This window comes from Strongylocentrotus purpuratus, unplaced genomic scaffold, assembly GCF_000002235.5.
Source record: "Strongylocentrotus purpuratus isolate Spur 01 unplaced genomic scaffold, Spur_5.0 spur5_scaffold_6, whole genome shotgun sequence".
NCBI lineage: Eukaryota > Metazoa > Echinodermata > Echinoidea > Camarodonta > Strongylocentrotidae > Strongylocentrotus > Strongylocentrotus purpuratus.
The window spans coordinates 6,645,326-6,670,157 of NW_022145612.1; the positions used below are offsets into that span (position 1 = coordinate 6,645,326).

The 24,832-nt window shown below is 34.9% G+C and overlaps 1 protein-coding gene across 4 annotated transcripts in view; it reads left to right on the forward strand.

The window, feature by feature from the left end:
- The window catches only part of LOC580494 (diacylglycerol kinase beta), an 85,099-nt gene extending 62,784 nt beyond the window's left edge, over positions 1–22,315 (forward strand). For 3 of the 4 annotated variants that reach the window (XM_011666197.2, XM_011666198.2, XM_011666200.2), the window contains 10 exons: positions 10,209–10,271; positions 11,372–11,494; positions 12,375–12,523; positions 13,462–13,547; positions 13,942–14,031; positions 14,930–15,090; positions 15,580–15,735; positions 16,571–16,799; positions 17,262–17,443; positions 17,957–22,315. In XM_011666197.2, coding sequence (XP_011664499.1) covers positions 10,209–10,271; positions 11,372–11,494; positions 12,375–12,523; positions 13,462–13,547; positions 13,942–14,031; positions 14,930–15,090; positions 15,580–15,735; positions 16,571–16,799; positions 17,262–17,443; positions 17,957–18,088 — 1,371 coding nt within the window. In that variant the 3' untranslated portion in view covers positions 18,089–22,315. The remainder of the gene's footprint in view (positions 1–10,208; positions 10,272–11,371; positions 11,495–12,374; positions 12,524–13,461; positions 13,548–13,941; positions 14,032–14,929; positions 15,091–15,579; positions 15,736–16,570; positions 16,800–17,261; positions 17,444–17,956) is intronic. The other variant, XM_011666199.2, reaches the window with a different exon arrangement.
- Positions 22,316–24,832: the final 2,517 nt, after the last annotated feature.

Here is a 24,832-nt window from a genome sequence, read left to right on the forward strand (position 1 = left end):
AAAGATACAAACGATAATAGGTTCATAGTGTATGAAAGTACAAATATGAACAATATAATCAATAAGCAGCTTGGGCAATGATTGCAGTCTGTCTTTGTATTACCACTTTGGGGAAATCCCCTTCCTGGTCTCACAAGAGTGTGGAACTTCTACATAAACCATATAATATAACAAGGGTGATAAAAAAAAATATCATTTAATCTCCTTAAGGGTGTGGTATTGTTAAGTTATTTGATAATGGGGATGGAATCATTTTTATGCCTCCGCTACAAAGTAGCCGGAGGCATTATGTTTTCTGGTTGTCCGTCCGTCCGTACGTCCGTCCGTACGTACGTCCGTCCGTACGTCCGTACGTCCCGTTCTCGTGATCGCGTTATCTCAAGAACCAATTGATGGATTCTCTCTAAACTTGGATCATGTATGTATCTTGCAGAGCCAATGAACTGATTAGATTTTGGGGTCACGAGGTCGAAGGTCAAAGGTCACAGGGCTCATTATGTATTCAAAAATAGCTTGTGATCGCAATATCTCAAGAACCGATCAATGGATTCCTGCCAAACTTGGGTCATATATGTATCTAACAGAGCCAATGAACTGATTAGATTTTGGGGTCACGAGGTCGGAGGTCAAAGGTCACAGGGCTCATTATGTATACAAAAATAGCTTGTGATCGCGTTATCTCAAGAACCGATCGATGGATTCGTGCCAAACTTGGATCATGTATGTATCTAACAGAGCCAATGGACTGATTAGATTTTGGGGTCACGAGGTCAAAGGTCACAGGGCTCATTATGTCTACAAAAATAGCTCGTGTTCGCGTTATCTCAAGAACCGGTCAATGGATTCCTGCCAAACTTGGGTCATGTATGTATCTAACAGAGCCAATGAACTGATTATATTTTGGGGTCACGAGGTCAAAGGTCACAGGGCTCATTATGTATGCACAAATAGCTTGTGATCGCATTATAATGAGAACCAATAGACAGATTACTATCAAACTCAAGACATGTATATATGTATCTTGCAGAGCCAATTAACTGATTAGATTTTAGGGTCATCAGGTCAAAGGTCATGGGGCTCATTATGTACGACTATAAATAGCTTGTGAATGCATTATTATTAAAACCGACAGATGGATTACAATCAAACTTGAATTTTAAAAATTGCTTCCGTTTTGGTTTGTAAAGTTGCTCTATGGCGGAGGCATCATTTTTGACTGCGCGCAGTCAAAATTCCATCTAGTTTAATTTTAATTTATTTCAATCTATTTTTTTAAAATCTTCCTATAAAAACATGTATAAATGAGTAGGTTCATGCTGCTTTTCTACTCCATTATATATTTAACATTACTAAGTGCATTAATACTTGAATGATGTCACTAGAGGGTGTAGGGTGATGTTAAACACCCCCCCCCCCCCCATTTGAAAATTGTCAAAGCGATGCTCCTGCTACCAATAAACATGGCTTGGATCTCCATCATTTCTTTTGAAGAAAGTGGTCACCATAATCCATTTAAAAAAAAAAAAAGTGTATAACATTTCTGATGTGTGAATTTGTCCACAAAGATAATTATATCCAATCCCTGTGATTTTTTTTTTTTTTTTTTTTTGGGGGGGGGGGGAGTTGTCTCAAGTTGCAGGAAGGAATTTACAGGTGTTTGTTGTGAAGTCTGGAGCCTAGAATATGTGCTCAATCAGGAAGTTGTGGTGTTGGTACTGGTTTCCTTTACAATCAATGAAAACCAGGATATTGGTCCCAACAGGAAATTTACTCTATCCTCCAAACAGAGGGAGGGCTTTGGAAACTTTCGCCCGCCCTGTTCTCTCTGCTAGTCTCAAGTCGTCAGACCTGGGTTTGACTAAATGAATATATCTCAAAACTTGTGGTTTAAGAATGGAAAGGAAGTGTTAAGTTTGTATTGTATGTTGATGTAGGATTGGTTTCATATCATGGCAGTATCTAAAGTGATAATTGTATTTTGAAACCCCTAATCTGGTCGGTGACCTCAAATTTGATCTGCTGACTCGAGTCTGCGATATGAGCCTAACTCTGGTGCTTCACTTCCACTTTTGCTGCAGTGCTGCCTCCAACCAGTATGTTTGTGAATGACTGTACCGGTACTGAATCGTCGTCAGCAAAAGAGAGAAAGACGTAACAGAAGCATTTCAGACATGACGCCTGCACTTGGGAAGGCCCTGAATTACATAATTGTCTGTTTTTGTGGAGTTTTTAGATGAATTTGACCGAGGATTGTTTTCAGGGTTGCCTTATGACATCATGAGTTCAGTTGGTCTGTTGATTAATTGAGCATTATCTTCATTGTTTCACAAACCATGTCAAACAACGGATGCACCAGACAGACATGACTTCTAGATTCATGTCGAGGTCGTCGGATAAACAACGTGATTTAGATAACGATTGAGGATCTTTTATTTTTGCTCTCCAATCATGACAGAGAAACCATTTCAAGCTGCTCTTATGGATCACCTCTGAAGCATAATTTTTGGTAGTTATCACTCAATAACTTCACATTATATTATCTGACATCATATGGAAATTTCAGTGACTGTATGCGCTAATTTGATCATACTTGAGGGTGGAGTACTAATGAGTGAATCCTTTTTTCTGCATTACTTCTGTAAGAACTTAGCTACAAGAAATCTGCAGTAATGGATGTCAATGTTACATCAAGCTCAGATACGCATTCACCCAGGCCGCACTCACATAGGCAAAGAAATTGATTTACAACTTATACCTTGTAAATTTGACTGAACTGGATATACTGTCAATAAGACATTCAGAGCTTGAAGTAAACAGAAAGTCAGTTTCAATGGTTCTGGGAAGCAGCATGACGGTAGTGAGTGAGGGCAACCAGTCGCCCAGTGGGGCTAGCGAGCATGGCGACAACAGGTGGAGTGCCTCCGATCTTCAGGTTGCCCCTCACCTAGCCATTTCAACGTGTCTTGTCCCAGTAGAGGTATGTTTCAATGGTGCTAGAGGAGTCTATTAGAGTTCTACAAGGGGGTGGGGTGGGGAGGGAGCTTGCTATATAAATCCCTGGCTCCTAATCTGCAAACAAGTCATATTTCATCATTGAAGTAGGGCACATGGAGCTCACACTTCAGAATAAGGCCTTTGTGAAACATGCATTATTATTTTTTCTTTCTTTTGTCTTTTCTACTCAAACATGATTTCCTACTTTTTTATATGTACAAATAAGTCCAATAGAACTTTGAATTTTGTAGCAAAAGCAAAGGAACTGTGATTCTCTTTCTCAGAGTAATAAATGCACAGCATTTTAAATTTTATATTTTATGGGAATTTTAATCATATTACAGTTCATGGAACAATATCGATAGGAATCAAATGCATTGACAAATTGAAAACAACTCAATATTGAATTTCAAGATTTTGTAATTTCTTAGCCTTATGTGTTTTCTTATAAAAACTTGTTCAAGGTGATGTTCTTGTATGTATGATATCTATGGTTTTCTTTTCATAATGCATTGTGATATTTTTCACACATTTTTAAAGTTCAGTTGAATATCTATATTTGAGGGGGAATGTATATCATGAGTTGGATCATTCTGTCACTTGCTCAGGCTACTACAGATGACCTGTATAGTCACAAAATGGCCCTGTTTGCAAAAATGTTCCGAGGATTTTGGTCTGTATTGATGTATTAGTTGTGAGGTCACTTTTGAGTTATACAAGTGAGCTTGTCTGAGTGGTTTCCTATCCAGTCTGGTCTATCAGTGTAGAATTTCTCAGAGTGGTTATTCTGTGGTGGTGAGAAGCCACCTATTTAAAATAATTCAAGGGGCGCTTTGTCAAATAAAATAGAGGGGGATACAATTCATTCAAAATGGTTTATTTCAAATAAAACTTTCATTGCGGCATTTAACCAAATTACAAAAGTTTACAAACAAAATTAATAACACATAATGTAATATATACCATAGCATAACATTATATATTGAATTTGAACAATAAATCATACAAGAAATATAGCTTATTGCAACATATGGAAACACAAATTAGAAAGAAATCAGAGTTAAATAGCATAAAGTAACATAGTTGTACTGAAATCATGTGAAAGTAGAAGGACTGAATGTAGGAGTAATAGGTAAATGGGAGAAGTGTACGTTTGTGGTGGAAAATATCGAGAGTTTGCAAATAAAAAGATTGTATTATAGGAATTGGATTTAAAATAGAAACATTTGGTATGGTACTCTTCATGTATCAAAGAGATGAAACAAATATAGTATCAATCCTTTTTTTCCCCTGGTATTTTGGACAATTTGAATGACCACTATAAAAAACTACACTATACCCTTTTGTCCATTGAAATAGATAGTAACAGAAAAATAGATAGATATATAAATAAATAATATAATATGATATAAAATATAATATAATAAAAAGATAGTTGGATATCTCTGCGTCTGTTTAGAAGACTCTCTGCCAAGAAAAAGATTGGCTCGTGAAAGATTGTTTTTGAAGCTTCTGTGTAAAATTAGTGGCAGAATAGAAGTACTAGTCTACACTTCTGAGATGCAGTAATATCCCCCCCCCCTTCCCCTTCCCCTCCCCCTCCCCCTCCGCCCCTTTCCGGAAAGAAGTTTGTCACGTGTTTGTCTCTTGTAAAACAAATTAGGATCGTCTTCCTCTGCTTATGGCATCCATTGACCTGATTTCATCATTTTTTTCTTCTAATTGATGCTTCAAAGTATTTTCCAACTTTTCTTCTATATTTAGACAATTTGGTCAAAAACATTGTCAGAGTGTGTAATGAGATCTAATATGACAGAGATGTATGCAATAACAAAAACAGGATATCTGTGTTTGAAGGAATTCCTGTGTGAAGTCATGACCAGTAACATCAATGTCAAATAATACTCTTTCCTCTGAATGGCATTAACTTTTTCTTTTAAATTTGTATCATTTCCCTGATCATGGTTTTTTTTTGTTAGTCATAAAATATTGGAAAGTCAAAGCTGGAGAGGATATTTGCAATGCAGTGATGGTGTAACCCTTGTGGTTTCTGATTGATATTTATAACATCTCTACTTTTGAGGGATGAACTATCAAAAAAATTCAAGTTACTTTGTTCCAATCGGAAGCAACTATTTGTTATGGCATATACAACAATTGCACCCACATAAGTTTCTGAGCTTAATTTGATAGAGATTCACAGATTTGAGAGCCTTATTAAGTTTATATTATATGGAAACTTTCTCTTTCTTTTATTCAATTTTATCCTAATGCTGCTGAAAAGAATTTTATTTACAGGTTGGCAAGGTTTAGTTCAATCCAAGACTGATATTGTAAAATGAGGTCATATTTTTACTTCCCTAACTATTTGGTTTATGAGGAATAGCATAAAGACTCATTTGACATTTGATATGACTGTTTACATTTTACGTCAGATTTGGAGCCATTAAGAACTTTAAGCTTCCTTGTTTCACTACTCGATTGCTCCATATGACCAGAAACCACGACCAATACTCAGTGAAAAAGGAAAAATGGAGACTGGATAGTTCTCGTTGGCCGAGTTGTGGTCAAGATTTGAAAGCCCCATTCATACTTTAAGTGGTAAACTTTATTTTTTAAAACAACAGCAACGTGCTGCTATAGAAAAATATATAAGCAAAGTGCACTCAACATGTTCTGTATCTTATTACACGTAGATAAATGAATACATGTAGTTGCCTTTTGAGTACAGCTTCCTTTTCCATCCCACTTGCCTTTCACCTTAAAATGGTATTATGGATCAGTCAGATATGATGCGATGAATCGCCGTGTAAATCAATGGAAATTGCGCATATTAAATGTCCTACACGTATTCACTTAGCTCTGTGTTATAAGATACAGAAATGTGAATCGTATCACACTTAACGTCATTAAATGAACAAAACTTCTTGGTTTTCAGATGCATATCTGAACAGGCGTTATTGTGCAGAAGCTGTTCTTTGGATGGCAGTTTACCACATCTTATATGAACAAGGCTTAATAATGCATCAATTATCACTAAAGTATAAACTGGGTAGCCAATCCAAATAACCTTATGCCAGTTGAATGATCATAGGATTAATATGATTAATTTTAGATGTGAGTGGAATGTAGTTAATTGGGAAAGACATAAAGGATCAACATTTCATTAAGAGGATATCCATATTAATCAATATGCACATATCACCTGTCTCAGATATTTTGGGATACTACTAAATAGGTGAGATAGCTAGGTGAGATAGCTAGGTGAGATAGACAAGTCACTGATCACTTTTTGTAGGAGAAGACTATCGGACAATGATCGACAAATCTTTCACATGCTGCTTATATAAGTATCGGCTTGCATGGTGAAGTGGATCTACAGTAGGCTTAGAGTTCTCTTTATAACTTTAAACTCAAGAAAGATTACCAACAGTTCTTTTCTGGACTACACGCACACTCAAGAAAGAAATATTACCGACAGTCCTTTTCAGGACTCCCCAATCCTTCCCCCCCCCCCCCTCTCTTACATGGTACAACCGTAAAACCTACTGTAAATCTTTCAGATATAAAGAGATAGATTGAAGTTAATGATCAATAGCTTGTAGAGATTAATTTTCAAATCAGAATAACTCTCATTGAGTGACATTGACCTACATATATCTGCTTCTTAATCTTTATATCCTGGATTCTTAGGTTGTAAATTCATTTGGTTGAGGATCTTACGCACCGTTGTCTCATGCATGAAAGTCGTTGACCAGGATTGGGTTAGCTGTTGTTGTGATTTTAATCCATATAAATGTGCATGTACATGTGACATTAGGGGAAAACATAGATAAACATAAGATTCTCAGGTTCCATTTAATAAAAAAAGTTTTTTCTTTCAGAACTTTTGAGATACAACCATTTTTTTCGCAAGTCGCCTTTCTATACAGGAAAAAATACTACCTTCCTATACTGTAACAAATCTTGACAAAATACTACAAGTTATAAATTCCCCTATACCACGAAAATATGATGAAAATTTGTTGCCTCATCCAAATAATGCAGGACCTTGACGGTTCCATCGACTTGGTATACCACATGTGAAAGAGCCCCACTCATTACCACATGGACATAAATAGACACTTCCTCTGTTGTAAGAGTAGTTTCATTTTCTATTACCAATACAAACATGATTCACTTTCTAGACGTACCCCAGCTACACTAATGTGACTGACACCAGACTATACACAAACATATATTACCCTGACTGGCAAATTCATTCTTAGGTTTGAAGTCTTGTTTTGCCGTGTGACTTGGGTTATGAGAGTCCTCGGTAACACCATGTATTGGCGAATTTGAAAATCCTGTTGATTTATGCTTTCAATAAAGGAGGCCTGGTTTTTTTTATCAAAGAAGGAATCAAAACCTTTTGAAGAAAGGCATTTAAATATCAATTATACTCACTCACCATGGTAACATATAGAGATATTCTGAAGTTTAGGCCCTAAGCTCTCTTGACTTAATTTGATACACTATCCAGCACTAAGTATCATATCGTCTATTTAGAGCCAGGAGGATGTTAGCTCTCTGTTCAAGTGTACGACTTAGTGCCCTTGTCCAAACAGACAAGATGGTGGTGATGCACTAAAATCATAAACTCATTAGATGAGATGGTAAATCAAAAACTGGTTTGTTTCGACTCTTGACAAATTAAGATAACTTTTCACTATACTCCAGTTTGTTCAAATAAAAATTGAAGTGCATGGAGAATCATGAAAATAATGCAGAAAGAATATCCAGCAAAACTCCATGCTTCTGAAGACAGCAGATTAAAGGATAATTTAGGCCACTGGTTTTGGGTGGATTTGGAGTATTAGGATGTTTGAGCTGGTGTACGTGCAACTAAGTTTTGGTTTTCATTCTAACCTTCCCTGTAACCCAAGCACAACTCAAACCTGAACCCTACAGTCCATTTTCTACTAATTCAGTGAAACCTGACCAAGGTTTAAATCATGTTTAATGTAAGGAAAATTTAGACCGTGGACCACTAAAGCTTGAAGCCGACAACAATGTACATGTTTGACAAAATACATTTTGCAGAACGAAAGTCGCTTGAGCGCACATGGGATCACATACCTTCTAGATATCCCAGTACGCAGGACTCCTGTAGTACACACAAGCATACGATAGGTAGGAAACAATCAATAGAGAGTAGCGCTTTTAATTAGTCACCAATTATGTAATGCCTAAATATGGTGGGGATGAATTTGTGAATGAGAGTAAGTCGAGTCATTGGGGGATGTTGTCATAATTATGTTTGACCTCTATGGTTCCTACCTGTGCTCTTGTATGCATAAGTCACGTTTGCTTCATTTATTCATGTCATTTTTTTTGTCATTGGTTAAAGCTTTATATTGTTGTACATATATGTAATTCTTGGAATTAAAAAAAAAGAAGTTTTGTAGATGATCTGAATAGAAGGTTTCTATTGAAGCATTTACCACATGGTCTATATAAAGTATTTGTGATATTTAATGAAAAGGAGATTTTTTAAATATTTTATTTATAGTGAAAAGTATGATACTTAAATGCCATTTGTTGAGAGTCATAAGGGTATTATTATTACCTCTGTAAATGAGCTAATGTTTATGAGTTAACGACTTTGTGGCTCTAAGCAGGACAGCAGATGATATTCATTGCAATTGAATATAGTATGTTGAATGACTTTCTATTTTTGTGATTTATTTTTTGTTAATGTGGGTATTATGTGTTTATGGAGTACAGTGAACTTTATCCCATTTCTATTTTTGTTATTATTCTTGTGTCATCTTAGGAAAATGCCCCTCTTTGTAACATTTCCCTGGTTCTATTGTCCACTTTACTTTGTGGCACTGGTTTTAGTGCTCAACCCTCCTGTGGACATACTTAGTTATACACCTACATAATATGGTATATGCAAGCCCACTGATATACTGAACCATAGTAGCAATGTGAATAGACCTTTAAGTGTAATAAAGCATAGATCAAGATTTGTTTAAAACACGACCTACCTGTATATGAAAACCCTCTACTTTACTGTCCCCCACTCCTTTTCATAACCCAATTAATCTAATCACTATATCATACTCTGCATGCTCCACTTCAAGAATAGTCCATCGTTTTATGAAAACTACCTTATCTCATTTATTTATTTCATTTGGATAATTTCTCTCTTCTTTTTTTCTCCACCTTTCTCCTATTTTGTTATTTTTATCCCACGACCTTTGAACCTATCCCGGAATGCATCTCCAAATGTCTAATCAATCCTGCTTTTTTTACAACCCCAATCTATAAACAAAAATCTTGTTCTGACATATAAACAATTAAAATCTATACTTATATTCATCTTTTAAACCTGTGTGTATGAACAAATCGTTATATCATATTCACTATCTGTTTGATCCGGAATCATGTTTGTATACTATGTTGTTTTTACCGGCATCTGTCCTGTACTTGTTAAATTCAAATGAACTGAAAAATACTCCTAACCTGTTTTTGTTATGTTGTGGTTATACCAAATTTATATTATCCCTTCGAACCATTTGTTTTGATAATGTGAATACTTTCATTTTATATCAAACATCTTATATCATCTCATTTCTTTGTTAAATCCTCCCAATTGTTTGTCATTTTGTGAATCTGAATCAAATTGTAAACTCTCTGCTGGGATTCAATTAAGAATGATTAATACTCTCTATATCTCTCATATACAAAACTTACATAACCAATTGTCAATGACAATTATACCTTGACGCCCCATCCTACCCCACACCACACCACCCTGCTCCCACCCTTCCTGCACCACACCCTTTACCAACCACTCCCTTTCCCTCATCACCCCTGATTCTTACCCCTCATTTCCCATTTACCCCTCACCCTTATTCCACCTCTCCCATTCACCCTACCTCTCCCCCTTCACCTCTACCTCTCCCTCTATTACCCCTTACCCTTAACCCCATCTCGATGAATGCCATTCTGCATGTTTGCCTGTGTTTATATGCCTTGCTCTACGATGACTACCACTACCTTCACTACCACCATCACCAATCTTTCCTTCTCTCCCTCGTTCATTCCTCCACCCTTCTATCTATCTTGCCTGCCTGCCTGTCTGCCTGTGTGCCTATCTGCCTGTTTTGCTTGCCGTTCATCTATCTTACCATCCCTTCATCACCACCACCACCACCACCGTTCAGGGAAGAGTCAATTCCGTCAGAAAATCATTGCATGGTAAACCACAACCTTCAACAGGTATAGAGGTAAGCAAGTGTGTTGCAACAAATCAACAAGCAAAATTCAAAAAAATTGATAATAGCAAAATAGCTAGATGTTCAGGATAGTGTGTTTTATCAGGAAACAGGTAAAATTATCATTACAAGCTATTTGAATGATTTCATGGAAGGTAGGCTATAGATTGTACAATGTTAAAACAAAATAATTTGATTCAGTTTTAATCAATGAGCTTTTCATAAAGATATTGCACGAAATTATTTTAATAAACTTTTATTTGACCATGGTCTCCAATGTTAAATTCATAAAATGCCTAAATGGCATCATCATTTTCTGTCCTTTAAAGAGACAAACAAGGAAGTTATGTTAATCATCACACGGTAAATTTGAAGTTGACTAAAAGCATAGGTACATTGTTAATCATATGTCCTTGGCAATTTGTTTCATTTGAAACATTCTACCACTCCTGCATCTATTTCCCCCTACCTCACCCATCCTTGGAGTTTATTTCTCACATTCCCCTTTTATTGTAGAGATCTTTTCTATTTTTTCCTTAGATGGAAATGAAAATTGGGGCATGTTATTTTTCAAGGCATGAAAGAGGAGAAGGAAAAAAAAGTTAATTGAATATTAAAGGAAAGAGAAGATAGGAAAAGAGATGATTTTGTTCTCCTTTGCCTTGGATTCATCTTCTCATATCAATTGAATTCCTCTTTCTGAACTGACCACTGATGGAACACATCAGTGGGTCCTTCTTTGTGCGCTAGCCAAATGGCTATGTGGCATGCAACAATTTGGCCACTTTTTTATGGGCCACACATGCAAAAGGTAATTGATAAGCTTTAATTCATAGTTAATAAATTATGATCAAATATATCATATTGTTCGTCACATTGAAATTATATATTTACATTGATTTATGTAATTTTTTCCCCAGATTGAGAGATGTCAGATTATTTAAGTGCCTTTGCTTATATCATTGTGTGGTTGGCGGAAGGGCGCAAGTCGCATCCCCTTTCCTAAACACCGACACATACTTTTACGTTAAGCAGAGTGCTAGAAAATAGAATCATTTTGTATTGTAACAGTGCTAAATTATCATTGTCATGTCTGTGTCCTTGTTTTCCAGGAGAGGAGGAGCACGTTAACACCTAAAGATAGTAATGCCTCAGAAGACGTTTCAGATGGAGGTCCTCAAAGAAGGGGTGTCTGCAGGACAGACTCCATGTCGATAGAAGGTCAAGGGTTACAGGTAACGTCATGTTAAAGGTCATAGGTCATCAAGATTTCTTTTTAAAAAGAAAGGTCCTTAGGGGACTCAAGCATTTATGTAGAAGCAAGTTTGTTTAAAAAATATTGTGTACTGTATTGTGAGTTTCTATGTACAAGATGTTGATTAATGAAATATTACTTAATGAAACTTGTTCATTTTGCCTTGTACTGTGAAGAAAGAAACCTTGGTTGGGGTTATAGTTACTGTTCACAATAGTGATGATATTACACCAAAGAAGGAATCCATATAAGTAGAAGGATCACAATTAATTAAAGAAACACCATCATGTCGCTCTTTTAGTCAGATAAGTTAAATATCATGTCAAGAAGCATTGAAGCCGTAGTTTGTATGACTTCTCTTTACATCAATTAATCTTGCATTCTTCATGAAAAGGGCACCCTTAATTCCTTGAAACGATTTTGACCATAAAAGTGTTTCCATGCCCTTGCTAACTTGAGCTAGGGGGTGCTGGCACAGTTAACTGCTTGCGTGTGGTATTCTGAAATCAAAAAGTAAATCTATGAAAATCCTCTTTTTGTACACAAAGGTAGAAAATTTGCAGACTTGGTTTGAAATCCAACTGAATTAAAAATGAAATATCAGGGGTGCTTCAGGGTGAAAACCACAATTCTATTTCTTTTTAATTTCTAGAGTTTGCTTGCAACTATTGTTGTACGCCTTCCTTGTCTTTGTGTGTTGGGAACTCAATCCGAAGAATGCGACATTGTTTTGAAGTATTGCACATCAAAATTTGACTGCAATTAATGGCCCATTCTTTGGGGGAAAAGATTGAAATGGAACATAGATTGTAATCAAATGTGTTTGATTGACATGGTTGTATATTTTCTTGTTTCTTTAGGTCACACCTCTTCCCGGCACTCATCCCCTTGTAGTGTTTGTGAATCCAAAGAGCGGTGGCAGGCAAGGGGAAAGGATCATGAGAAAATTCCAGTATCTTCTGAATCCCAGACAGGTCTATAATCTTGGCAAAGGTGGACCTAATGCAGGGTAGGTTCATACAATAGGGGACAGGGAGGGCATCGGGACTGGAGTGGGAAAAAACAGCAGACATTTAGGGTATACAAAGAGATAGAGCATTAGAAATAATGTAGCAAAAGTAAGGGAAACAAGGAGCAACGTCGATCTGGCGCTGCTCAGTGGCTGCCGGGCTCACGATCAGTTGGGCAAAAAGAATTTCTGTTTCAGTTTAATAAAATTTGGAGTGGACTATTAGGCTATTATTATTATTATTATTATTACTATTATTATTATTAGGAGAAAGGTGAAGGGGAAAAGAGAAAAAAGCATGGAGTTAAAGAATTTTAACTAGCTAATGAAGGAATGGAGATAGGTGAAGGAAGAGAAAGAGAAGGAAGGGAGAGGTGAAGAAGAAGGGAGGAAGAAAAGCAAATAGCAAAGAAGGAAAAATGATTTGATGAATAAAGAATAGTAAGCTAAGGTGTGCACAAACATTAATGCAGAATGCCCTAAAAAAGTAGCAGAATTTAAAACATTAAGAGGTCTAAAGCAGCGGAACGAGCTGGTAGAGGCAAGAGAATGTTGTCATGGATACAAAATGAAAGAGGACAACGATGATGAAGATTCAAGGGCTATACATGGTCTTACATATCGCGAAAGAATGATACGTTAATATTACATATTCATGTTTGTGAAAAGAATAGAAGCTGGAAAGGTGAATTGATAAATTAAAGGAAAGATGCATACATGACGTACCAAATAAGGTAATAACAATATTTTGATGAATTTTTAAGCGCTGATAATTATGAGGAAAACTAATCAACCATTGCAATAGTGATGTCATAGTCAACATGTTAATTGCAATGATTTCATCTTTATGTGATGGTTCTAATGAAATAACAAGTAGAATGGTATTCATGTGTACTTTATATCCCAAATATTTATTTTATTTTTTATTTTTCCTTCAGGTTAAAGTTCTTCAAAGACGTACCAGACTTCCGAGTTCTGTGTTGTGGTGGTGATGGTACTGTAGGATGGGTATTAGATTGTATAGGTAAGTTTACCAAACGGGTTCACGAATGTAGGCAATCTAATTGGTCAAGTGACACCCCGTGACCGTGCATCATTCTTTCCTACTGTGCCTACCATGCAAAAGATAAATTTGTGTAATTCCTAAAGTAATTATGTGTATGATAAAAGATTTCAGTGCACACTAGATAATGAAAAGTAGAGTTGTTTTCATGAAAGTCTTTAACTATTATGTTTTACTCATTATATATTCTTAAAGCTAAATTCAACATTGATCGTGCTTTTTGCATGTCTCTTCTGGTATAATCAGATACGCAATCCATCCTTTGATAAGTATAAGTTAATGGTATACATAAGTGTCTTAACTTAAAATATTATGAAATTCAACTTTTGTATTTGTTTGTTTGCTTGATTCTCAGATAAGCTGTGTATAGAACCTAGGCCTTCAGTAGCAATCCTTCCCTTAGGTACAGGCAACGATCTAGCTAGGTGTCTCAATTGGGGTGGAGGTAAGTTTTCTAATCTTATCCATGATTGGTCACTAACACACCGGTATCGTTCTAATGGCCAATCAGAAGTGTTGTTGCTGCAATACTTTTGCTAAGAATCATTCTTAAGCCTTGTTCAGACAAAATCATTTGCAAAATTTTGAAATTTTTCCCACGTAATTATTTGTTCTTTGATAGCAAGGGAAAGCATATTTTCACTTGGGTATTTCAAGGAGCACAATGGTTGATTTCCCCACTTGAGTACTTCCTTCCTCGAGTCAAGTGATTCTACTAATTAGAATAACAATTGTTTTACAAAGCAAATATTTTGGTATGATATCATTTCATATCAAGTGATTTTGATTGTTTTCTGAACATTTCTGAAAATAGTACAAGGAAAATTGGTATATGTGCTCCGTTATTATGCAAAACCTTGAGATTAAAACATATCTTTATACCTTCAAACATTCAAGATTATCATATGTAAAAACTAATAGAGGTACCCTGAATTACTTTAAAGTTACATATTACTTTTTAGGTATTAGATTAATCAAAAGATTATGAATGGCCAAATATCCAAGCAAAACAAACAGTAAAATAAATTTCATTACAAAATGACGAAATTTGTAAATAATTCTTATTTTATTGTCTCTGTGCATTTAGTGGTTTCACTTAAAAAACAAAGAAACATAAAAGATGTAGAAATCTCTTTAAAAAACACCTAATTGTAGTAATTTTCTTTCCAAAATTTCTGTAATTTTAGGTAAATCCATGCACAATTCAAATACTTTACTTCAGAATGATTGTAACCACATTTGATGGCCTTTATCATTGAGGAAAGGGAAATTCCATCATACCCATTAGCTTTTAAGACATCATGGACTCACCATATTTCTGATTGTTAATTTTTATTGATCAGGTTATGCTGGCGGTAGTCTACCAAAGATCCTGCAGGACATTGAGGTATCTGACGCAGTTGAATTAGATAGATGGCATATAGAATTTAGCACAACGGATACTTCAGAGCAAGGAGATCCAGTTCCCTACAACATCATCAACAACTACTTTTCAATTGGAGTGGTAAGTGGGCGTGGTTCTACAACACATGCTGTGGCAGCTGTTGCTTTACAGTCCTACAATAATAAAAACACTAACTTAGATCCTAGACATAACCATCACCCTAACCATCACCCTAACCACCAGTTGGCATCTGTTTTGTACTCTATTAAAACAAAATGGCTGACCACATATTAAAGAGAATTGGCCAGATGTTCTTGATTATTAGGCAATTTATGATCATTTTTTTTGGGTGTGAGGTGGGATATTGATATGTGTCAGTTATATTCTTTTTCAACAAAGCCAAGTCTCAGACCAGTTAAAGGGGGAAAATGGTTAGTGTGATTTTATTCTGGAAGACCCTTAAAAAAAACGATGAGATGAAAAGATTTTAAAAACCTGGAGGAGATCTCAATTTTCCTTTTTTCATTGAAAATCCAAGAAGAGAGAATATGAACAAAACATGCAATTTCTAGGCTTTAATAGACAATGTTTTGATGCTCTTTTTTTCAGGATGCATCGATCGCTCACAGATTCCACACAATGAGGGAGAAGCATCCAGAGAAGTTCAACAGCCGAATGAAGAACAAGCTGTGGTACTTTGAGTTTGGTACCTCAGAGACGTTCACCTCAACCTGCAAGAACCTACATGAAGACATTGATATCATGGTGAGTTAGGCTCATTATCTCCTCGAGTTATCTTGTAATCTATGGCTTGTATGCATGAAAGTTTTTTTCTCATAAAATAATAATTTATACTAATTACTTTTACTTTGCTTCTTAGTCAGCCCTCCTTCTCTTTCAATTTCATGTTTTTTTAATGTATTGTATTGTGCAAATTCATCGATATGTACATTAATACCGGTATGTGAAAATATGTAAAAATGTACCATCATTTTAAATATGAAAAATTGAAAGAGGAAAAACTAATGAATTGAATTGAAATTGGACAAAGGTAAACCAGACTTATTTACTCCTTCAAATCATGAAGCACCAATTGTCAATCTTCATTTAGTACAAATTAATAACTGTACAAATTACTGAATGAATACAAAAATGATTTCATTAATATGTTGTTTTTGTTTGTTCATTTAGGTGTAGAACTAATTAATTTTTACGAGATGAGGAGGTTGACACATAGCTCTCCACTAATCAATGGACTAAATATAGCCACTTAAATCATTGCCTAATTACTTCTCCAATTCCAATGGACTTGAATTTGCTCTAATCAGTATTTTACCTGTCATTGATGAATATACAGAGAGCACAAAATGGTTGATATTATGATGAGAGAGATTGCTTTCTGCATTAATTTACATGAACACTGCATACCAGTAAAAGCTTCATTAAAAAACCTTAGGCACTCCTGAAATTTGCTTCACTTGAGTCTTGAGATGGATGTTTCTGGAGATAACTCAATTTAAAAAAAAAGGAATTAATGAATGGCATGATTTTAGTTAAGATGGTGATTATTCTTAACCCAATGCATTATTTCTAAATCCAGTGTGATGGAGTATCCTTAGACCTCGCCAGTGGCCCATCACTGGAAGGCATCGCTGTGATGAACATCCCCAGTATCTATGGAGGATCCAACCTCTGGGGGGACACGCCCAGCAAGAAGAAACAACGCAAGCTGGAGAAGAAGCTCCAGAGAAACCGAGAACGAGATGGTGACAGCCATTCCACCGTGGGTCTTACGCAGTCCAACATTGACCTCATGTTTGCAAGGCAATGTAAGTGGGAATCAATTTTCAGATACTGTAATGTTTTGCAGGCTATAAGTAAGCTTTAGCTGCATTTTTGATTTAGAAAGTGGTGGAGAATTCACTTGTGGATATTTGATTGAGTAAACTCATGTTGACATAGTATGCCATTTAAAGAAAAGGAGGAGGGGTGGGGAGATATTATATAAGAGAACATTTGTATGATGAAGTGCCACTAAGTCGGTAGAAAAACATTAAGATCACATTTTATGAGACAAGTTCTCTATTCAGCTGCTTCTTCTCATTTGGTAATAATTCAAATGCTATTCCATGGCTTTGAATTTTGAAAAGAAAGGACAAGAAAAAACAAGCTTTTCTTGTCCAAATAATATCAGATGCAGTAGTCAACATTTAGGCAGTTCAAACCACATGTAAAGGCATAAAAGGGTAAGTAATTTGCCATTTACCTGATTTTTGTTGTTTTTTGTGTAGCGATAGGAGACAAGCTGTTGGAGGTGGTGGGCCTAGAGGGCTCACTTCATGTAGGTCAAGTCAAGGCGGGGATCAGGTCATCAGGTCGAAGGTTAGCTCAATGTCAGACAGTAACCATCAGAACAAGGAAACGAGTGCCAATGCAGATTGATGGAGAACCTTGGCTTCAACCTCCATGCACGGTTAGGATCACCATATTCTGAGTTGTGTTAATAGTAGTAATGATCATGATAGTAATGAAAGTAATATTATTTAAATAGAGATAATTATGATAGTGTTAGTAGGAATAATGATAATAACGGGGATGATAGTGATAATAATAATAGTCGTAGTCATATAAATATCATGATAGCAATAAATTTGATGATAATGATACCAATAATGATGTTAATAATAGTAATAATGATGATGATGGTGATAATGATGATGATGATAATGATAATAATTTTTAAGAAATACATTTTATGTATTAAAGTTTAGCACTTTTTGCAAAATTGCATATATGTGAAGTTTTAAAAATGACATAGATCAAAGCTTACCGATATGTTGGTCAATATTTTGTTAGAGACGGGTTTGATGAAATTTGATAAAAGAATGATTCTTTTTGATAGTTAGTTTGAATTCTAGAAATGATGCTCAAATGTTCTTTGCAAATCAGGATAACCATTATTGATTGAATTTGATGTTTTCTGCAGATATCGATAACACACAAGAACAGCACACCTATGCAGAAAGGACCTCCACCCAAGAAGAGTTTCTCTGGGATCAGAAAACTGTTTGGCAAGGGGAGCATTGATGTGGATGAGAGTAGCGATGTGCATCTATAAGACTGTGGAGATGCAAAAAGACACCAAGATTGGATCTGTAAGGATAGCTCCCCAACGCTTCCTCCAATCTCTTCAAATATTGCCTTCCATTCCCGAGTGAGAGAGAGAGAGAGAGAGAGAGAGTGCAAGTATACCACAAGATGTAAAGATGCAGTCCAGCTGAGATGAAGAGTTGCATATCAAATGGCTGCTCCTGTATGGCTGATGATGCTAGTGATGATGATGATGCTGGTGGTGATGATGATGATGATGATGATGATGGTTGTGGTGATAGAGTTGTTTAAAAAGCAAAAATGGGGTTCATGATGGAAACGACTCTGATATCGGTGTGCAGAATTACGTTACAGATACTTACGCAAACAAACTTTGGAAGAGAGACTATCTGCATTCCATCCTGTGGTTGAGAAGTAGTATTCCAGAGCATGAAACATTTCAGATGAGGAGTCTGGGTGGTGGAGTCTACAATACATTAGTGCTGTCTGGCACAGAACTCATGAAATGTATTCTGGATGTTCACAGAAGAAATAGAGGAATAAGAGAGTCTTATTCATTGTAAAGAAGAGATAATTAGCTGATGAGGGTTGGAATTGGAGGCAAGCAAGCACTGCAGACTATATGAGCCTCTTAATGCATCTTTTATCAGTGATTGGTATTTGCACTGATAGGTATATGTGCTGATAGTACACATAGTTGGTGCTGTGATATGGAAAAATATAGGAAATCTCAGAATCTCATCAGAAATGGATGCAAGTAGAATCTTTAAGTTGTCAGGAATTCCACTAGGCTAAGGTATTAAGTTTGGAATAGCAGATAAAGATATTTTATCAAATGGAAGGTGCAATGCAAACAGATGAACACAAAATGGTTTTAAAGTGTCAAAGAGAGAGTTCATTCCATGCACGATATGTTATTTGAATAATAATCTGAATTAGTCTTCTGCAACAGACTTTTAACGGTGTGAATGAAGCTATGTGCGTTTGTATGATAATGCATGTTACTTCTTATTTTCTATTTTTATCTTGTAAGATCATGTTTTTCTTTTGATGAATATTTTGTATACAATGTGCTTGCTATATGTACAGAAGAGAAAATGTTATGCATTATTAATATGTTGTGAATTATTACATAGGATAAACAGTGGTCAATTTATTTTGCAAAATCTAGTTCTGAACCATTTTTAATACATTACAATACAAACGTGAAATGTATTCTGGATGTGGCCTTTAGGGTATATCCATTATACAATAATATTCAAGTTACTGAAGGAGCAAATCCAACCACAATGAAAACAAATTGAATAATTTGTGTAAAATAAATGACAATACTGTGTTCCAACAATCATTAATTCCGCCTTCTGAAACTGCTTAAAGAATGGGCTTAGTATTTATATTTTTAAAAAGAAGGAAAAAGTTGTCCATAAAATAGATATGATCAAATTTTTGAAGAATAATATCAACCTTTAAAAAGGCAGCTATGGGAATGATAAAAAGTGAACACCATAAACTCATATCCACAAAGTGCCAACTAATGGTACATGAATTTGAATAGCAAAAAATCTGTTTTTCTTACTTTGTTAAAAGTGTTTAAAGTCAAATATGACTGCAAGTTCCCTGCTTTTCAAGTTTTTATTATTTGAAGTAATATTTATCAGTTTACAAATTTTTAACTTTGACAGCCTTTTATTCTGTTTTAAATATATTTGATAACAAATTTTATTACTGTAAATTGTATTTCAATTGATGTTTATTTAATCTATGTGTATGAATATATGATGGTGGAGGTATTTGCTGTGTGAAATTATGTAAGATATGTCACTTGTCTTTCCATATGTCTAAAGGGATGTAAATGTGTTTTGGTTTTTATTGATAATACGTTTTACTCAAAGTATATGTATGTTTCCTTACTTTTTATTTGTTTTGTATAAAATCCATGCTGTGATGATTTTTAAGTAATACCGCTCTTTGATATCATGTATCACCCACGAATGAAATATTTGTATATGGTTATCGGTGGAGGGTTGCTAGCCATATTATTTATATAGATTCATTTGTACTCACCCGATTACACTTGATAAATTTAAAGTTTGTATTTTGTTTTTCATTTTTAATTCTGTTACAAATCTTTTATACTCGTATTTATCCACATTGAACGAATGATTAATTGATGTTCCTGTTTTTATTTGATGAGATTTATTAATCTAAATATCAAAGTTAAAAATACCTTGGATAAGTACCTGTAATTTATTTATAATCAACAATAGTTATGCCTTTTTTTCAGTGCAACTTGGTTTCTATTTTTAGTTTCCAATTCTTAGTTCAGATAGGTTGCAATTTTCAGACAATCTTTACTTTTTGTTTAATTTCATTAATATGTATTGTTATGAATAGCCTTGTTAATATTTTGACAATCAGAGTCTTTGCGTACGAGAAAAGGTTCTTCTATGCTTCATTAATTTCTTTAAATTATTTCGGAAAATCTTTTTAATGGTCTGCATCACCAAGTTATTGCATTGGTAACAAAATTTGATAGTTACATGTATTTAAAATCATTCACAAGACATATGAAAGACGTAAAGAAAATGAATAATGGTTGTATTTTTATTGAGCTAGATATTATACCTGGTTACTATGAGCTTTCTGTATGATATCCATTTTATATTTAATTGATATCAGTTTATCCGCTTTGTAGAATTCAAAGCATTATTATTTAAGCATTTGTCTGAGCAGGTTTCAGCAAGCAATTATGCCATTATATTAGCAGCTATAGTAGTAGTGTATATCAAATAAGAAAAGTCTATATATGTATATCACTGTCCATATCATTTTATATTATTCAGAAAATAATTCAGAATCTCTGTTTGAATATGGCCTTTATACAAACATTTAAGTTTTATTTGAATATCTCTAGGTTAGATGCGTTGATTAAGTTTAAGATTATATATACATAACGATAGCAGAATGTAAACTACCTTGTATAATTTGGTTTTTTTTTAAGGTACAACAATAGTTCCATCATTTGAATTAATACTTTTAAAAACATCTACAACTAATTGTACTCTGTTTAATCTTTACTGTATGTTATGTATAATTGGTGTTGGGCTTTGAAGTCAAAATCATTTTGTAAACAAAGCTGAGTATAGGTTTTAGTTATCCTTAAGTTTGAAGACAACAATATTTCATCTGGTGTAAGCGGGTCCCTGCCATTTTAGTATGAGATGTTTAAGCACAATGAATTTCTCCTTCTCTCCTTTCTCTCTCTCTCTCCCTCTCCTCTTTATCATTGAAATCATTCAAATTAAGGGAACAAGATTTGATACCTGATATTTCCTTTAAGTGAATTATATTATATATTGTAGGTGATTTTCACAAAGCTCAAACCATGGACTGTTCTGTCAAGAGTACCGGATATGTTGCATTGGGAGTCCTCCATTTTGAATTCTTTAATCCACAAATATTATTTACATGAAATGATTTGTGTTTGGAGCTCTCTCTCTCTCTCTCTCTCTCTCTCCCTCCCTCTTACTGGGTTGCCTTCATCTTTCTTCAAATCACTGCCAAGAAGTTGTATGCTGTGATGAGAAAGATGAATGAGAGAGAGAGAGAGAGAGAGAAGGTAGGGAAAGGGTTTTTATATTATAGTCTTCCTCTTTGAGAAAAGGTTTAGAAAAACTTGTGTGTGTAAATTAAGAACAAGGCACCTTATAGTAACAATAAGAACCTTTGCTTCATGAGGCGCTGTTCACACACAACTTGGTAAACTGCCTCCAAATAACTGCTGTGGCAAAATAAACTATTCTACCTGTAAATTAATAGCATGTAGGGTGAAAAAGGTGCTTTACACAATAAAGGCCTATAAAGCATTCTAATTCTTCCACTAAAAAACATGGGGGCATTAACTCATACTTTTACAGAGGGTTAACGCCCTTTTGGCTCTCAACATACAACTTGTCTGCATATTACATGAACAATATACAACATGTGAGCGTATTATGTCCTTGTATTTTGCCATGGCGTTTTTTAAGGGGGTTTACCCTGCTATGTGTGAATGGAGCTTTACGCTTTATTTCCAACCGATGTAATAATTATCTCAGATACCTTGAGGTTTGAATTCATTGTGACTTTTAGCCTGGGTATCTTTTATCGCCTGTTTTCATGAGTCTAATTGATAATATGTACAGCAAAATCTTGACTAGAATAAACAAATGATGGAATATTTTTATGAAGGGTACTTTCCACCTGTTATGAACATGGAGTCTTGTTTATTATTATTTGTAGTGTTATATGAAATTGTAGGTCTAATATCCTCAAATCTTATTCTCATCAAAGGTGCATGTGAATTTCTATGAATGCAGGCCTGATCAATAGCATTATCAAATAGCGCCCTCATTGGTCATGTTTTACTGTGAATTTTATTTCTACATGTAGTTATGATGTGAGTGTGGGTTTGAATATGAGTGTATGTGTATTGAGCATAAATGTGGACCCCTTTTACATTGAGGAGTATTAGATGATCTTTGCCAAACCAAGATGTTGTGTTTTATACAGATATATTCTGTCCAAATTGCTCAGTTGCAAATGTTCTTATTCTCCCTCCTTAAGCAGGAATTACTAAAAAGCAAAATTGTAATGAGATTGATGAAGAGAATGATAGGTCTGATATGTTTGCTCAACACAAGGGAAAATGTAAATGCAGTATTGAAGATGATACTTCAAAACAGACAGGAAGACACACTTGGAATACCTTGTACTCAGGTGTATAATTACATTTCAATGGGGTGAATAAGTAGTCTCTTTAACTGTCAAGTGACAGCAAGTGATATAGGGTATTTGTTAGGGAGGTCACATAGAGAGGTGTATTGATAAAGATAACAAAAAAATGCTTGTAATTAAAACTCTTCATTTTAAAGAATAGATCTCAAGTTTTGTTAAAAGTATGAGGGATGTTGTTCATATATTAATGATACACATATCAACTTCTTTCACGATTATGTCAAAATGATAAATAGTCGTTCAAATGGCTATTTGATTCCAAAGTTCATCAGAAACCCCCCCCCCCCCCCCCCCCAAAAAAAAAGAATGAAAATGAAATTGAAAATGAAAAGTCATAATTATTATTACTTTCTAGCATATAGATATCTCAAGTACATGTGAGACTAATTGGAGGGGTCTTTAAAATATTCCATACCTATAACTGTAAGAAAAAAGTTAATGTGGATAAACTTGTAAAAGTTCAATTTTGAGATTTGGTTTGAAATATGTTCCATGGAAGTATTTCTCTCATGGTCCGTGTAACAGGATGACTCACATGGCATGAGAAGGCTAATAAGGTAGAGGGATGGAAAGCTCCGAGTGGTAAAAGGGTTAATGATGATCTGTATGTACTTCACTGATCTATTGATAGCTACGTAATGATCTATTCATCTGGGATGAACGACTTTTGCAGATAAAAGAAAGATTGCAAATCAATAATCATGTCGAGTATTCATGCATCAATTTTGATCCCCCACTGTGTTTGCTTTAGTCTATTTGATTGAGCTCTTTGTTCATTCCATAGAAATAATGTTTCCATGGATAGACTGATGTTATCAATCTGATCGTCTGTTTAGAGCCAGAAAGGAATTAACTCATATACTTTAACATAGAGTTAATGCCCTTCTGGCACTCAACAGATGGAATATTGATTTATTCTCACATCCATTCATGTTAAAAGCCATAGAGCTATATTCATGGCTTTTAACATTATCTTTGGAGTCAGAAAGCCATTAACTCATGAGCTTTAATTCACCTTTAAATCACCTTTAACATCCTTGTGACTCCTAACCGATTGATTTCTTCTCACATCTATTTAAATCAAAAAGCTATGGAGTCATATTTCTGGCTTCTAATGTCGTCTGTTTGGAGCCAGAAGGTTGTTACCTCATGACCTTCAACACAGTGTTAACACCCTTCTGGCTCTCAACAGACCATATGTAGATTCCCACATTGAATAAGTCCTCGTTACATCACCTGTCCTCTGTGAGAAAACAAAGTGATAAATCTAACTTTATCCAGCTAACTTTTTTCTCATGATACATTTGAACGAGATAACAATACTGTAAGAGGAAGGGTAATTTCCCTAACTTCTTCTGAGATTTAAAGGGTGATACATCATGCATTTCTGCTACTACCTCTTCTACTTTATTGAATAGAGTGCCATATTTTGGTTAAATTGATCAAACAAGGAAATATCATCCTCTTTTTACCAATGTCCAGTGGGATCGCGTACTTGGTAAACAGAATGTCAGACAATGTGGGTTTCATTAAGTCTCTAGTTATTCCATTCCTTGATAAATAGAAATTTTTATTCCAGAATTGTCTAAGTAGAATATTTTGTGTAGAGTGTATATTTTTATAGCTGTTTTTGTACAGATATGTCAGTGTTCCTACTTCCAGAGTCAGTCAGAGTATAATCATAGCTGTGGTATTCCTTTGTTTCTTCTATCAAAAGATTTGATCTTCCATTTCTGCTACCTGAATTGTCTGATTTGTGTTCAAGATCTCCTATGACATAAAGTACTCATTGAGTTATAGATAATTTATCAACAAAAGATTATCACTGCCACAACATTCTGAAATATGCAAGGGAGGGTGAACAGAAAAAATAAACTTGACTTTTATGGGTGATTGTTTTTCTTTTAAGTAATTTTTTTTACCTAATGAGGACCTAAGTACCTGTAAGGAATGTCAAAGCACCAATAATTGAAAT